This window comes from Scaptodrosophila lebanonensis, unplaced genomic scaffold (genome assembly GCF_003285725.1).
Source record: "Scaptodrosophila lebanonensis strain 11010-0011.00,11010-0021.00 unplaced genomic scaffold, SlebRS2 tig00000053-arrow-pilon, whole genome shotgun sequence".
Classification (NCBI taxonomy): domain Eukaryota; kingdom Metazoa; phylum Arthropoda; class Insecta; order Diptera; family Drosophilidae; genus Scaptodrosophila; species Scaptodrosophila lebanonensis.
The window spans coordinates 8,611,794-8,627,435 of record NW_022060548.1 but is presented as its reverse complement, the minus strand read 5'-3'; the positions used below and the strand labels follow the sequence as shown (position 1 = coordinate 8,627,435).

General features: G+C 42.9%; 3 protein-coding genes across 4 annotated transcripts; 1 reads left to right on the top strand and 2 right to left on the bottom strand.

The window, feature by feature from the left end:
• Nucleotides 1–574: 574 nt before the first annotated feature.
• LOC115624412 lies at nt 575–11,264 on the bottom strand. Its single transcript, XM_030519146.1, has 16 exons — nt 11,040–11,264; nt 10,373–10,572; nt 8,572–8,799; nt 8,204–8,511; nt 7,479–8,146; nt 7,014–7,404; nt 6,434–6,653; nt 6,144–6,375; nt 5,591–6,090; nt 5,417–5,532; nt 5,207–5,333; nt 4,920–5,138; nt 2,328–2,471; nt 1,665–1,844; nt 1,008–1,606; nt 575–944 (listed from the first exon to the last, which is right to left on the bottom strand). Exons 1-16 carry the CDS (start codon nt 11,071–11,073, stop codon nt 722–724), a joined length of 4,389 nt encoding a protein of 1,462 aa, XP_030375006.1. The 5' UTR covers nt 11,074–11,264; the 3' UTR covers nt 575–721.
• Nucleotides 2,987–4,914, top strand: LOC115624414 (arginine kinase). The gene is made up of 3 exons (XM_030519150.1): nt 2,987–3,219; nt 3,287–3,537; nt 3,594–4,914. The coding sequence occupies exons 1-3, from the start codon at nt 3,211–3,213 to the stop codon at nt 4,702–4,704; spliced, it is 1,371 nt and encodes a 456-aa protein (XP_030375010.1). The 5' UTR covers nt 2,987–3,210; the 3' UTR covers nt 4,705–4,914.
• Nucleotides 11,265–11,385: 121 nt separating the features above from the next.
• On the bottom strand, nt 11,386–15,551 carry LOC115624413 (ATP-binding cassette sub-family B member 6, mitochondrial). Of its 2 annotated transcripts, none has more exons than XM_030519147.1 (7): nt 15,489–15,551; nt 14,733–15,047; nt 14,466–14,665; nt 14,087–14,412; nt 13,623–14,027; nt 12,838–13,563; nt 11,386–12,157 (listed from the first exon to the last, which is right to left on the bottom strand). In XM_030519147.1, the coding sequence occupies exons 2-7, from the start codon at nt 15,030–15,032 to the stop codon at nt 11,532–11,534; spliced, it is 2,583 nt and encodes an 860-aa protein (XP_030375007.1). In that variant the 5' UTR covers nt 15,033–15,047; nt 15,489–15,551; the 3' UTR covers nt 11,386–11,531. The 2 variants fall into 2 exon arrangements, with proteins under 2 accessions (XP_030375007.1, XP_030375009.1); XM_030519149.1 differs by lacking the exon at nt 15,489–15,551 and adding an exon at nt 15,269–15,290.
• Nucleotides 15,552–15,642: the final 91 nt, after the last annotated feature.

Sequence of the window (15,642 nt, the reverse complement as noted above, 5' to 3'; positions counted from 1 at the left end):
ATATTGAATAAGAGGCTTATAATTTTATTGTTAAACTTATAATTTCCTTTTTTTATTCATATTGAAAACATAAACCATTTATTTCATTTAATCTACTGGACTTTTTACTTTTCTTTTGGTGGGGCGTCAGATGTCTACCGAGGTGGCATGGAAGACGCGTATTTTCTGGAAATAATAAAGAACATGAACCATTTGCACGCTCTAATACCTTGGCGTAACTGGAGGGAGCTCTTGTCAGCTTGTGGACGCTAGTGATATTTCCTATACATCAGATGTGCATGCCCAATGTCCACATGTCAGATGTTTAAGCGTCAGATTTCTGATTTCAGATTTCTGCACACAGGAAGCTTTTTTGTTGGTCATGATCTCACGTAAGATATCAACGTCCGAAGCTCAGATCTCTATTCAAATATCCCATAAGATGTATGCGCGTCAAATTTTTAAACGTCAGATTTGTACACATACTTGTAAGATTCCTTTTTATCGCAGTACACATCTGTTCCTGTTGCCTATTTTTGCAAATGTATTTATTGAAAACTTATCATTCTATTCCATATCTATATGAGAAAAGGTGTTCCAAATTCGTATTCCCATTCTCTTCAGCGCCTTGGAAATAACTTGCATTGAGAGTGGCTGCTTTTATTTATTTAATTAGCAAGAACTGTCATATCATAATCTTAAATTTAACGACTTCGGTTTAATTCTATAGAGAGAAGGAGACCTACGCTTTTCCAACTGCTTCGGAAACCGAAACCGGATCCGATGAGTGCTCACAGTACGTATAGTTGTTCATGCGATTTAGGGGCTTGCTGCATAGTCCACACATCTGATGTTTGTAGACCCCATAGATTTCAAAGTTCAAAATATTGAACATGTCAAACTGTATTGTGGCATGGAGTTGGATGCACTCGACAATCAGTATATTCTGTTCGTTAAGTTCGACGCTGGAAAGTAATAACAGCCGATTAAGTAAAATTCCGCCATTGAAGAATTGTTATGCGACTTACCGGAAGTCGTATTCGTTGGCATCGATGGGCCATTGGTATGGCTTGAGGCGCACATCGTGGGGCGTCTGTGCCTGATTTATATAAATCAGGACGGGCTGTTCGTCCAGGGAGGTGGAGTTGCCCTCCCGCGGGTAGAAACTAAAATAGTTCTGGCCAATGTGTATTCGCAAGCCATAATTGCTGCTCAGACCATGGCTGGGTGAGGGGGTCAGGAAGACGGCCATTTTTGGGAATGGGGAGCAGTCGGCGGCCAGCAGGGTCAGGCAGCCCACTTGGGTGGAGAACTCGTTCAAATTTATCAAATAATCATCGAAAGTATTGACCATGCCGTTGATTAGCGAACAGGAACGCTTATAGCCTGAATCGTAGGTCAACTCATGGGAGGCATCGAACTTGGAGTCCAGCTTATATAGGAAGGGGATGTGGTAGATACGCCACTGGACTCCATTCACCTCAATCGTCAGCCAAAAGTAATCAGATTGCGTTTGCATATTAATATTGATCTCACGACTCATTTGCAGGCTGTCCACTCTGTGAGAGGACAATGCAGAGACCAGATGATCCAAACGATTGGACCACAAGTCAAACCAGGCGGGCATCTGTCAAGAAAGTCACGATAATGGATGGATTCGATTCAAATCTAAAGATTTTACTTACATTCTTGAACTTCAGATCCATGCCATATTGCGTTATGGCCGTAAAGTTTTCAAAATTGCTGCGCTTGCAATACTTGGAGGTGGGTATGGGTGAGAATTTGAGAACCTCTTTGGGACAGAAATCAGTGTCGGTGAGCGAGATTTGATCGGAGCTGAGAAAAGCGCGTGCTTGCTCCGAGGGCTTTAAATGAGTAAGAGAATATTTAATTTTATAGAAATAATTAAAGATGGGAATTACTTGTATAATAGAAATGATCGATGTTAAGAAGGTAAGAATTTTAGAAATCAGCGTCGGTGAGCGACATTTGATCGGAGCTGAGAAAAGCGCGTGCTTGCTCCGAGAGCTTTCCATGAGTAAGAGAATATTTAATTTTATAGAAATAATTAAAGATGGGAATTATAATGGAAATGATCGATGTTAAGAAGGTAAGAATTTTAGAAATCAGCGTCGGTGAGCGAGATTTGATCGGAGCTGAGAAAAGCGCGTGCTTGCTCCGAGAGCTTTTCATGAGTAAGAGAATGTTTAATTGTATAGAATTATTTAGAGATTGGAATTATAATGGAAATTTTCGATGTTAGGATGTCAAGAACTTGAGGACTAGGACGTGCTTTACAAGAGACTATTCAATTGTGAAGTTATTAGATAATAATCGCAATTACTTACGCCCGCGCGTGCTGCAAACTGAACGCTGGATCCATCCTGGGGGCACTCGCCCTTGACGGCGGCATTGCCGAACTCGATGTGGCCGTTGAGAGTGTGTGGGCGTTTGGTGAAGACGAGAGGCTCGTAGGTTATTCTGGTGCAGGCCTGCAATGGACGAAGGAATGGGGTGAGCACAGGAGGCTAAGCTGTGAATAACTCTTCAGACACCCTGTATGCATGCACAAGTGCAGACATACATACATATATAGCATAAAGTATGTATGTAGGCTTGGGCGCTGTGTCAAGTACTAGTTGATGTGGGGGTGGCATTACCATGACGAACGAAACTCGCAGACAACGACGGAAAGCACGACCAACAACCACAACAACTGCGGCAACGATTAGTAGGCCTAAACATATCCTGGCTGCCTGTCGACGCGCCGTCCATTTGTCTGTCTGCGTGCCACTTCAGTCAGTCAGTTAGTCAGCTAGTCGGTTAGTCGTCAGTCAGTCAGTCAGTTAGTCAGTTGGAGCACAGCCTACTTGGTGGGTGTGTGTGTGCTTTCTTTTAATTACCGCATTGGAGTTGGTGCTGCGAACGGGGCAGGCGCTGCTTTCGTCTGACTCGTTTGATCGATAAGTCATATTTAATTTCAGAAGGCAGTCAGCTACGATACAGTTCGGACGCATTTCTCTAAATAAACGAAAATTCAACCAAAAAATTATTGTTCGCATAATCTACAAAACAGTAAAACGGAATACGCGTGCTAAAAATCAAAACGTGCCACGGAGTTGGCTGCCAATTTTTCGGCGTCTGTGAGCAGACAAACCTTTAGGCTTAACCCTTTAAATATTTTGTGTTAAATTTTCGTTTGATTTTCCCTTTTTCGCAACAAATTTCAAAATGAGCTCGGTAAGCACCCCCCTCCCTTCTGCAGTTAATCGAAATCATGAAGTAATGTTCGCTGCTTCATGCCTAGATCGAATCGAAACGCGTGCAATATCGCAAGTATCTGGAACGAGCCGGGGTTATAGATGCCTTAAGCAAGGCCTTGATCAAGCTGTACGAGGAGCAGAACAAGCCGGAGGATGCCATACGATTCGTTCGCAAATTCATGTGCGAGAGCTGTCCCGATGATGCGCAATATGATTTAATGAAGAACGACCTCGACGAGGCCAAGACAACCATTGCAAAACTGGAGCAGGAGCTGGAGCGTTTGCGCGGACAGATGTAAGTAGTAGTGAGGGTTCCATTGTTATCAGCTTTAATGTGCGATGGATTTGCAGTAAAAAGTCACCAGAGGAGTACCAGGAACTCACCTTGGCCGGCTACAAGTCCCTCACCGACGACGAGGAGAATTTCAACTCGCTCTTGCGCAAATATCTTACACCCGATTTGCTGGAGGAGTACATGCTGGTCACCACCTCCCCACCAGTGGATGCCTATTTGTACGATTGTGCTGTCTCGGGCTTCGAGCATCACGACTCTGCCGTGGGCATTTATGCAGCGGATCCAGAGAGTTATGATACATTTGGGAAACTGTTCGATCCAATTATCAAGGACTATCATGGTCTGGAGGATAACGACAGCGATGTGTTGCAGAAAGACACCGATTGGGGCAATGTGGATGAGATTGAGAATCTGGATGCAGAGCGCAAATACATTTTATCTGCTCGCATACGTCTAGCCCGTAACATTGAGGGCTATCCCTTCTTTCCGAAGCTAACTGAGAAGCAGTTCATTGAGGTGGAGGAGCGGGTGCGAGCCGCTACGGAGACCTTGGAGGGAGAGCACATTGGCACCTATATGACCATGGCAGACATTGACTCGGAGACTCAGCAGGAAATGGTCAAGGAGCACATTCTCTTTGAGCGTGGCGATGCCTATCTGACCACCGCTGGGGCCTATCGCTTTTGGCCCACCGGTCGCGGTATCTATCATAACCCCGCCAAGACATTCCTAATTTGGGTCAATGAGGAAGATCATTTGCGCATAATCTCGATGGCTCAGTGTGGCGATCTGGGCGACGTGTACAATCGTCTAGTCATCGGTATTCAGGAGCTGGAGAAGAATTTGACATTTGCGCGTCATCCGCGCTACGGAAATCTGGCCGCTTGCCCCACTAATTTGGGCACCACCCTTCGCGCATCGGTGCACATACGCCTGCCACTGCTGTCCAAAGATCAGGATCGTCTTAGGGCCATGGCCGAGGAGCTGCAGCTGCAGGTGCGCGGCACTGCCGGCGAGCATTCCGAAATTGTGGATGGCGTCATGGACATATCAAATAAACGTCGCATGGGCTATACAGAGTTCGAGTTAATCAAGTCCCTGCAGGATGGTGTGGTGGCATTGATTAATGCCGAGGAGGAACTAGAGGTGGCTGGCCAGGAGGGCTAAAGCCGCATTCGAGAGTTGAAACCGTAGTGTGTATGCAAATTTTGGGGTTCACCAGAGATATAATGAATGAAAATAATACTTGTATGTATATTGAAAACTGACGTGCATTTCTTCGTCAATTATCGTTAGGGATTGTTCATGAGAATATTTTGTTGTATATAAGCTGAGAAACACAAATAAATATGAATAAATTATAATTATGCCCGTCAACCTACCTTCCAGTCCGCTCCATCGGTCTTCGAGTTGCGTTGAATTTTTCCCCGCACCTGGAACCAGTTAGTCTTTGTCGATGTCTGCACATCCAGTGTGAGGTTCCACTTGTGCAGTGCCTCCACGTTGTGGGTGTCATCGGCATGCTGCAATGTAAAGCCGATTTGCTGTCCTCGCAGATCGGGTGTGTTGATGACATCTTCCCGGCAAATAGAGCCATCGATCTTGGATAGAAGATGGCAAAAAATGAGAGAATATAGGCACACAGCGTTTTTTTAGTTTGTAACCCTACCCTAGTGGCATTCTCATTGTACACCAACAGCGTGAAGTTCCGATCGTGACCCAAATGTATGGAGCTTAGTTGGGTAAATCCAAATACATACAACATTATGCTGACAAACATGTTGCGCGACATGCCGCTGTAGAAAAGAAAAATAAAAAGAAAAAGGAGCAGTTTAGTTAATGAAATTGCAAACGATTGATGGATAAAGGTGGATGGTACTTTTCCGTGAACTCCGATTTGAGCAGCATACCACGGTATTTGACCAGCTCGTTAAGGTTTGTGTTGAAGGAAAGCGTTAGTCCCAAGTCGGGTATCGTGTGGCTGAAGAGCTGGAACTGGAAATAACAAACATTATCAGCGGAACTTGAAGTTAGTTTTAAGGCCCGGACCTACCACTTCACTGCCACGCTCTGGATAGAGGGTTTCCTCAAAGGGCGCCGCTGCCGTTTTGGTAATTAGGCCTCGTGTTGTGGTAACAGCACGAGACTTGAAGGACAGCCCGCTAGTTAGGTTCTGTGGACGTGTGAGCGTATATCTTGCACACTTGCAGCTCTCGTTGTAGGTTAGCTCATTGTTGAACGGTATGTAAATGAGGAAGCCCTGCTCACGATTGATCTCGTGATCGAGGTTGAGGAACGGATTGTAGCTGCGACTACGCACCGAGGCGTAGGAAGAGTACCGCGCATCGATCTCCAAAGCATGCTTGGTCTCATCCCGGTCCCGATGCTGTGTGATGTTGCCGCGCAGCGATGTTAACACCGTCGTCTGCAGCAGAACATCGGCCGAAGTGCCCAGCACCGTCGGCACCACATATCTGTTCATGAAGGGCCAACGCACGGTCTGCATGTTGATGTGACTGTCGGTGCGAATGAGCAGCTTAATCCGATTCAGAACTGCAAAGAAATTCAATGAAATGATAACCCCTGGAAAAACTACGAGTACTCACTGTTCTCGTAGGTGAGTTGCTGCATCATGCGCTGGTTAAGATAATAGGATAGCACAGTCTTTCCCTCCATTTGAAGTATAAACTCAAAGTGCAGAGCCTTCGAACTGATGACAGGTGCCTTCAGCATGGCCAGTAGCTTTTTAATGCTCTGAAAAGTGAACGGATCACTTGCGTTCTTGGGCAATGCGTTCTCAAATATGGCATCCGGCAACCCACGCGCCTTGATATACAGCTGTGGAATCGGGGGTTATAAATTTGAGTATACCTGTCTATTTATTCGCAGCACTTACCGCCAATTGTCCCGTAAATTTGCCCAACGCTTCAGTATCAAATTTAAAATAGCCCACCACGGGCATATCCGACTTCGGATCACCAACTAGGAAGGCCTGTAGCATGGCGCCTATGCCGAATTTTGAGTCTCTGTAGTCGAATATGTAGTTACCTGTCACCCAATAGCGTGGTTCTGGCTTTTGTGGCAAATGACGATGCATATATGAGAGCAGGCGACGCCTGAAAGGAAAATGTTTAAAGCGGAATTAGTAGAGGATTACATCTCTAAGACGCGTTTGAAAATAGAAAAATGCTACGAAAAGAAACCCGATATGAAGGTTTATAGGTAACTAAAAGTCTTCAATCAAAATGTGAACAGCATTTGAAATGAATGAATGAAGTTCATATATTTCTGTTCTGACTCTTTTTCAGAACTCGGGCCAGCTGTATCTGGGATGGTATTCCTTTACAGTCTGTCTGTCTTCATTTCCCTGTTTGACAACCTTATTTTTGACTTCACTTTTTAAGTTCAGAAGCTGGGTTTAAGTTAGTTACATAAGTGATAGGTCTTAAAGCCTCTCTACAATTTTCATGACTTACAGATGCTGATAACAGGGATAGGTAGTCTCCGAGATGCTTGTCACCGTGGTACGATAATAGTTAATCATGTGCGGATCCGTTTCGCTCTGTATGATGCGATGTATGCTAATGAGGCGGGCGGCGGTGGGGTTAGAAATTAAGAGAAGCGTAACAGCTGCCACACGTAGTTCCAGACTGGCATTGCGAGACTCGAAAATGGGCCAATAGACTTCGTAAATGCGTTCGGGGCGTGTGTTAACTAAGGAGATGGTGGCCCAGGCCGCTAGAAATTTTAAATCCTCATTGCCATTCACATCGAGCATAATGGGTTCCAAATAGTTGGCAACATTGCCGAGCTGCAGATTGCTGAGACCTTGAAGATAAAGCATTTTTTGTCCATAGTCCCGATCATCTATAGGGAGGAGATAGAAAGAGAAAGAAGTTTTAAAAAACCGCAAAAGCTATTAAAGTATCCCTTTCGCTTACTTAGAAGTAAATTGAAATACTTTTGCACATACTCCTCGAAGGTGTCCTTGTCGATGCCGCGAGCTACATAGACATTATAGACTAGTGTGGCGAAGCTTAAGATCGCCGCCTGACGCACATCCGGTCGATCCGGACCGATGGTTAAGAAGTCCTCGCATTTCTTGACCAAATCCGCTGATAGTTCGAATATGTGGAAGGGCATTGGTATAAGCAGTTGTACGGCTATGGGGGACTTAATTTGCTTCTCGACCACCAGGTGGTGGGTAAGGAATACTGAAGCCTTGGTGCCAATGCGCGGTATTATCTCATGGAAGATATTACGTATGGTTTCCTGGCGATACGACGTGCCTATGTCGACATCTGTGTAGAGCTTTTTCAGAGAATCCAAATTCATTTCGCTAAGCAGCTTGATCACCTCAGACACCGTTGAATCGTACGGTTCGCTGAACTTAAACTCTGTACTCTCCAGAGCCTCGGCTAGGTTGTCGAGCAGGCCCGCGGCCGCAGTCATAAGCGTTTCCTGTTGCTGGGGATTGCGTCCGCCCGTGGGATCGTCAAGTTCTAGCGGCTGTAGCTCCAAATTCGAAAACTGCGACTCCGAAGCCATCGAAGTTTCAATGTCAATGGCGTTATCGATGGGGGACTCATTCAGGAAGTTAAGCAGCAGTCTGAAATATGAAACAGGAAGCTTAGAGAGACGTGGACTTAAAGAAGAATAGACTTACTCCGAGTTAATGTACTGCGCTTCACCGGTCGACTCGAAGGTGTGTATTAGAGTGGTGCCCTTTACATGGGCCATGCTCAGAAAGTATCCGGTCTCGTTGTGGGGCAACAAGCCGTAGATGGCCTCATTACCCACAATAACGCTCTTCTGATGATCGAACTCGCACGTATTGGGAACATTGCTGCGCGTTAGATGGATAGCCTCGGAGTAGGGTACGCAGGTCTTAAGCTCCGGAGTCTTGCGGATCGATATATAATTCGTCTTATTCGATATAAAATACTCTGTTTGACACTTGCCATGTATACCGATCTGTTGATCATTATAGTGGAGGGGTGATATATAAAAATGTAAAGCGATTCCAACACTCACCTCATCGACTACGAAGGCACCACTAGACTTCATTTGGAATTGCAAAATCGAGGCAATGGCGCGCTTAAAGTTGATCGACCAGATGGGATCACCTTCTTTGAAGATCACATGCGATATTGTGCCCTCTTTAGTTAGAACAATCTTGAAGGGCTTATATGGCGGATACATCTCCTTAGTCTGCAGAAACTTTTCACCCGAATTGTTCAGCGTAACATCGTCAATGACCAGCTGTCAATGTTAGAGATAAGGGGAAAATATTAAAGACCCCTTGTGTGTTGTCTGTTGTCTGCGCTCTGGGAAAATCCCAGACTGTCTGATCAGCTGTATAGTGTGCTGATAACCGGGTTCGGTTTATCTTTGCCATAAAAATCACAACACAAAATGCGTCAGACCCAAGAACGTTCGGTTACATATGGCCGACATGTGTACGAGTATGTCGGCTGATAACAAACCAAACCGATCCCACAGTCAAAACAATCAAAACTGATTACGTCGCCCATGGATGCTGATACACACATATGTATGTATACATAAGTGTGTGAAGTTTGTAGCATCATACTATACATATGTATGTGTGAGTATGTATGTACGTATCTATAGCAATTTTCATACGATTCACCCATCTCATTGAACGCAAGAGAAGTTCACAGCAAAGTTCAGTTCATTGTGCACTGACGATGAAGACGATGGAGGCGACGACGACGACGACGGCGACCATTTCTTGGAGTCTCTGACTCTGACTCTGTCGCTGTCGTCTGCGAAAGGTTAAAGTTAAATTGTTTTTAATTCTTCTTCTGAGAATTCCTTTGCAAAGCATCCAAAGAGCAGTCGCAGCGGCCGGTCTGACAATAATAGTGCTACCCCTACCCCAACCCTACACCTATTATTATTGCTATTACTCAGATTATTTACATTGCTCTCTCTGTTTATTAAATTGTAGAAATTGATAATAGAACCAATGAATTTATTTGATTTTAAACAGCACATACGTGGAGTAAATAATGCCGGGACTGCTGGGATCTCGAGATAGTGAGCAAAAAAAAAGGCGACACTGTCAGCACCGAAAGAGTTTATAGAAATCCAATCCGTAGTCCCAGATCAGTTAAACGTTTGGATTTATAAAGGAAAATTTATGGGAAGATCTTTGGAAGTCTGTGCTCCCAGATTGTTTAGAAAATGTAGAGGGAACACAAATAAATATTTTTAAATATTTGTTCAACTGAATAAATTAATTTTTTGTTAATTAAAATAATCCCTAAGAACTGGAACGATTCGTTTTCAAGTATGAACTAATTGTTATTGTAAATAGTAATTTGTTTACAAACAAAATATTTATTTACAAAGGTATTGGGTGAGTCGCTGGAATAACGACAACAGATTGGATTTTTGGTTATTAAGGTTACTGTTTTGATGACAAAGCTCTTTAGTCTATTACGGTATTGGGATCATCTGAATAAACTCTTGTGGGATAAGTTTATTCATTGGTTTTATTCAGTTTTACACCAAAAACAACTCTAAAACATTTAACTTTTATCTTAAACGCCTGTGTTTGGGAATTCTATTTTATTTCTTTACCTAAAAAACGAAAATAAATTGCAAGAATACCACTTATATATTATTTATTATATATATAGGTGTATGAGTGATTGGAAAACTTGTGTATGGCTTGCTTGATGATAATCGAGAACTATAACAACAAGTAGCTATTTTTTTAAAGGTCAAGATCAATTTGAAGGCCTTTTTCGTATAAATCAGATTACTATCCGCCATAATTTGATTTAAAAAATACTCAACAACTCACCGCTGCTGCCATAATAAGTTCAGTTTGCCGCTGAAGGGTTAGTTTGCCGCGCACTATCCAGCCGGTTGTTGGGGAGGAGGGATGTCCTTCATCTTGGGGCTTGGCACCGACCAGCACATTGCCGACATACTCATAAAGCATTTGCTGATTGATGCCAATTATGTTGAAGGCACGACCGACATCGATGAACAGAAATAGATCTGATGAAAAATTGATTGAAATTGAAATTGTTGTTCGTCCATTTCATTTCTTATTATTTATTTTTTTTTTTTCAGCCCAAAACTTTTCACATCAAACCGAATCGGCTATGGAGGGGCAACAGCATCCCAATACAATTCATCTTCTTTATCAATTGAATTTTGTCTATATGTATACGTATTTATGTATGTATATATACTATATGCTTTATGTATGTTTAAAGATTACGAGCAGTTGTCGTTGTCGCGTCGTCGTCACTGTGCGCAAATGTTTTTAATCAAATATACATATTTTAATAAATGACATATAATGCTGCTTTTATTTCAATTTAATTGAAATCATCTTTCTTCTCATTCAAATTAATATTACGTCATTTTCTTTAATCATATATTTTTATATATATATATACATATGTATAATTAGTGTTACTAATCAGATAGATATAGATACTTGGATTATTTTTACATACACACGAACACGCCACATTTCAGCAAGAGCCGCATTATTAATTATTATTCAATTTATAGATTCCTTAAACTTTTGCCCATACACACAAATATATATATATATTAATTGAATGTCTTTTGAAACAAACCACCGTTTCTTTTAATCGATTTGGTTTCGATCTCTATTTCAATGTATTTTGCGCTTTTCAAAATCCCACGTCCGCTTCGTTCGCGCTTCAAACTCGCACTGAGCTCAGCCTGAGACTATCAGGCGTTCTGAGCGTCTCTGGCCGACTGGCCTTGTCAGAGGTTCGCTTGATAAGTGGATGAAGAGCAAATGCTCTTAATGCTCAGTTAAAGGGATTGTCGTTTTAAAAAAAATCGTACACTTATTTATTACATATTACAAAGGATAGGATGCAGGCATATATAACAAATACCAGAATCACAAGAGACGGGAATAACAGAGCTACCGGAGTGTTTCTTAAAAATATTTGCTATTTAATTATACAATTTTAGCGCGCGCCGCCATGCGCGTGACCAGCTCTTAGCAAGGTGCTGGAACTGCCGCTGTCCTGTGTGTTCCGTTTGTTCGATGCCTGCGGCAGCTCCTCCGTGCCACTGTCCCCGCTAGCACTCTGCTCGACATCGGAGCTCTTGAGCTGTTGCTGCCACATGTCCGCATAGATGCCATCGACGCGCTGCAGCAGTTGATCGTGACTGCCACGCTCCACAATGCTGCCCTCCTGCAGCACAAGGATTTCATCCGCGTGTATCACCGTCGACAGCCGATGTGCCACTATAATGGTTGTCCGATTCGCACAGACCCTCGCCAGAGCCGCTTGTATGTTCCGCTCCGTGTGCGTGTCCAGCGCTGAGGTGGCCTCATCCAGCAAAACAATGATCGGCGCCTTCAGCAGCGTCCTCGCAATCGCCACACGCTGTTTCTCTCCTCCGCTAAGCCGCAGTCCGCGCTCGCCCACCTTCGTCTCATACCGATCCGGGAAGCCCAGAATACGATCGTGTATATCCGCAAGCCGTGCCGCTTCATAGACGGCTTCGTCCGAAGCCTCTTGTTTCGCATATTGAATGTTGAAGAATATTGTGTTGTTGAAAAGCACCGTATCCTGTGGTACAACGCCTGTGGAAGAAGAGCCATTAAATATTTTACATTTAAGAGTTATCAAACAGACCTAAAAAAATATTAAAAATGAAATTAAAACAGTCTTAAATATAAAATAATAAGTTCAAATTCGAAATATGTAGCCTTAAAATATTATTTCAATTCATTCGAAAATTATTTTAATTAAGAAATAAAAATTAGAATTAAATATTTATACATAAATTAAATTAATTAAAATAAATATTATATATAAATTAAATATTTATATATAAATATTTAATACCTCTTTGTTACTAGAAAAGTATAATCATAAAGCATAATAAATATCCTATAAAACTACAATGAAATTGTCCAGTTTAAAACCTCTTCTATTTATTTCCGTTTAAGAAGAATCGTAGATTATTAAGAGTTGGGATATTTTTAAATTGCCAAGCAGTCTGTGAGTCGATTAATAACATTTAACTATAACAATTACTCGGAACGCGAACAGACCTGTTCGATTTTAGCTTATATTTTTGAAGGTAAAAATTAATAATGAAGTACTGAATGATGAACATCGGAAATTATAGTTTTTAGTATATGTAATTCGCGGTAAAAAATAAAGCCCGTAATTTGATTAGTAAATATAGATGACTAAGAAATTCGATGTAGCTACCTCTAAAATGCATACATTTTTAAAAAAAGCTGCAGTAACTCACCAATAGCCTGTCGCAGACTTTGCTGCTGAACCAATTTAATGTTCTGTCCATCAATTAGAATGGCGCCTGTTTGTACATCGTAGAATCGGAAGAGAAGACGCATAAGTGTGCTTTTGCCGGCACCAGAGGGTCCGACAATGGCCACAGTTTTGCCTGCGGGCACATTAAAGCTCACGTTCCGAAGCACCAACTTTTCTGGAGAATAGCCAAAGGTAACGTTGTTGAACTCAATGCCGCCGCCGGCGGTAAGCAAAGGTGCGCTGCCAGGGGCATCCACAATTTCCTGATCCTCGCGCAGCAAATCGAACATGTTTTCCATGTCCACGAAATTCTTTTGTATGGCACGATAGTAGGTGCCGAACCAATTCAGTGGCATGTACAACTCCATGAGGTAGGTGGAGAAGAGCACGAAGTCGCCGACGGTGAGGGTCTGATGGTGCACCACCAGATAGACGCAGAGTAGTGAGCCCGTGAGCAGCCCCAAACATAGTATGATGTTCTGAGCCGTGTTCAGTATATTCAGCGTAACCATCGATAGAAATTCCTCCTTTTGATATTTCAGAATTGCCTCCCTATAGCAATCGACTTCGTAATGCTCCGCACCATAATATTTGACAGTTTCGAAATTCAGCAGGGAGTCGACGCTCCTTGCGCGCTGCTCATTATCGGCGAGATTCATGCGGCGTTGGTATTTGGTGCGCCATTCCGTAATCAGAATGGTGGATGCTGTATGGAAACAAAAGGTGAGCTTCCGCTTTTAAGCAATAACTTCGACAACTACTTACCAATATACAAGAACATAGTGAGGAACACAATCAAACCAAACCACCAGTTAAAGGCATAAATGAAATATGCCACAGCCACCAACAGATCCAAAATGGTTGGTGTTATGGAAAAGAATATGTAATTGAGTAAATTGTTGATCGAGTCTGTACCGCGATCCATAACACGCAGCACTTCGCCTGTCTTGCGCTGCAAGTGCCAACGCAGCGATAACTGATGGAGATGTCTAAACAGATCGATCTCGATCTCGCGGGTCGTGTATTGCTGCACGCGTATCCACAAAAAGGTGCGCAGATTGTTGAACAATCCCATACCGCCGGTGCCGCCGCCTTGCAGAAACGATAGCGCCACATAAATGAGCACAAAGTCCCAGCGAAAGAGAATGGGTTCAATGGTCAGACTGTCCACTATAAGAGAGAACTGATTAACAAAGGTCTCGCGCTTGGACAAAAAAAACTTGACCTACCCAACTTCTTGCGATAAATCGGCAAAAAGAGTTTTATAACGCGACCGGCAATCAAAAGCGTTATGCACACCATTACTGCAAATTGTAGGGTCCAATCTTTCTTCGGCCACAGATAGGGAAAGAGTGTGCGTAACTTGCGCCAGCCATTGCGAAAAGCAGAGCCGCTTTGCGTATTTTCCTCCCGTTCATCGCCCGATTCATTGTCCAGACGCTGATGAGGATTGTAGGGTCCCATAATACCCGGAGCCTTCAGGCCGAGTACAAAAATGAGCAGCGAACTCAAATAGCGCGTCACAAAGAAACCCATTTCGATAGCGTCCTTATTCCTGTGGATATTAAGCATTGTAACTAATATTTCAATTATAAAAATAGGACGTACGTCTTCAAATGGAACCACCAGTCCTCTTGGCGCAGATTAATGAATGCCAACGATTCGTTAATGAACGCCAAAGTCCAAAAGAGCAGCAAGGTGAGGCCATGGCCGCGCGTAGGCAGCGATGGCAGCTGAAAATGACGCTCTTTGCGTATCAGAACTATGGAGAAGGGATACGCAAAGCATATAAAAGCCGTCGAGAATATCTTTTGATACAAGAATAGTGGAAATTAATAAACAATCAGAGTAACTCACTGGCAACTATAGACTTACCATATACCCATATGTAGCGCTATCCACATAGATGCGTGAGTTCACAAAGAATCGCAGCAGTGCCAGGACTGGCATAAAGAAGAGCAGGAACAATTGGAGGGCATATAGACGGGATTTGGATATGAGTGTGGGATCTGTGATCGGTATGGCGTATTGGCGATACATAAAGAGCTGTATGGTGCCAAAGATCAGCAACATTCCGCCGCATACCGCCGGCCCCACAGTGTCCATGAAACAGTGCGAGATGCCATGATTCACCCAAATCTCGTTGAGCGTTACGTTCGGTGGACAGTACAGCATGCTGGTGGTGGTTGACTGTAGAGAAAATTTCGTGTTATTGACAATAAAAGCCCCCGACCGACACAAAAAAGCCAGACAAGTGTAAAAACTGTTGGTGTTGATAATTTCTAATTATGATAAGCGGTTCACGTCCCGCTTCGGTTAGTCAGAATGTGATTTGATATAATCTACCACTATCATACATATGTATGTATGCACATCCATACATACATATAGTATAAATATATTATAAATACTTTTTTGCGCGTTGCCCTTTGTTTTTATGGGTGTCTATGTCTGCTATTTCACAATTGATAAAAAAGCGCACGTCTCAAATTCAAAATCCACATAAGTGTGGTGCGGAAAATTAATGTAGTTTGAGTTTAATTAATTAGCACATATTCTGGAGCAGTTCCCAAATAAAATGTGCAACTCATGCTACGCCATGAATATTTATTTTTGAATTATGCAATTTACCTGTTTACTATTCAACTTTTATGCCGCACTTAGCAGCCGCCAGCTGTTGTGATGGTAACTGCGCGTTCCGAGTGACCGTTCGAGTGCTAAAAAAATACCAAAAAATACCCCGCCGAATTTCAATGCGCATTTTGTTATCGATTAGACAACTTTA

What these genes read in the sequence shown, in the direction of transcription:
- LOC115624414 (XM_030519150.1), top strand. An exon ending in GAGCGTTTGCGCGGACAGAT is followed by an intron (nt 3,538 to 3,593) that starts GTAAGTAGTAGT and finishes ATGGATTTGCAG; the next exon opens with TAAAAAGTCACCAGAGGAGT.
- LOC115624412 (XM_030519146.1), bottom strand. Translation starts at nt 11,073, where the DNA reads ATGCGGCTCTTGCTGAAATGTGGCGTGTTCGTGT. An exon ending in GTGCCTTCGTAGTCGATGAG is followed by an intron (nt 8,512 to 8,571) that starts GTGAGTGTTGGA and finishes AATGATCAACAG; the next exon opens with ATCGGTATACATGGCAAGTG. An exon ending in GCGCAGTACATTAACTCGGA is followed by an intron (nt 8,147 to 8,203) that starts GTAAGTCTATTC and finishes TTCATATTTCAG; the next exon opens with ACTGCTGCTTAACTTCCTGA.
- LOC115624413 (XM_030519147.1), bottom strand. Translation starts at nt 15,032, where the DNA reads ATGCTGTACTGTCCACCGAACGTAACGCTCAACGAGATTTGGGTGAAT. An exon ending in TGGTGGTTCCATTTGAAGAC is followed by an intron (nt 14,413 to 14,465) that starts GTACGTCCTATT and finishes TAATATCCACAG; the next exon opens with GAATAAGGACGCTATCGAAA. An exon ending in CACTATGTTCTTGTATATTG is followed by an intron (nt 13,564 to 13,622) that starts GTAAGTAGTTGT and finishes GTTTCCATACAG; the next exon opens with CATCCACCATTCTGATTACG.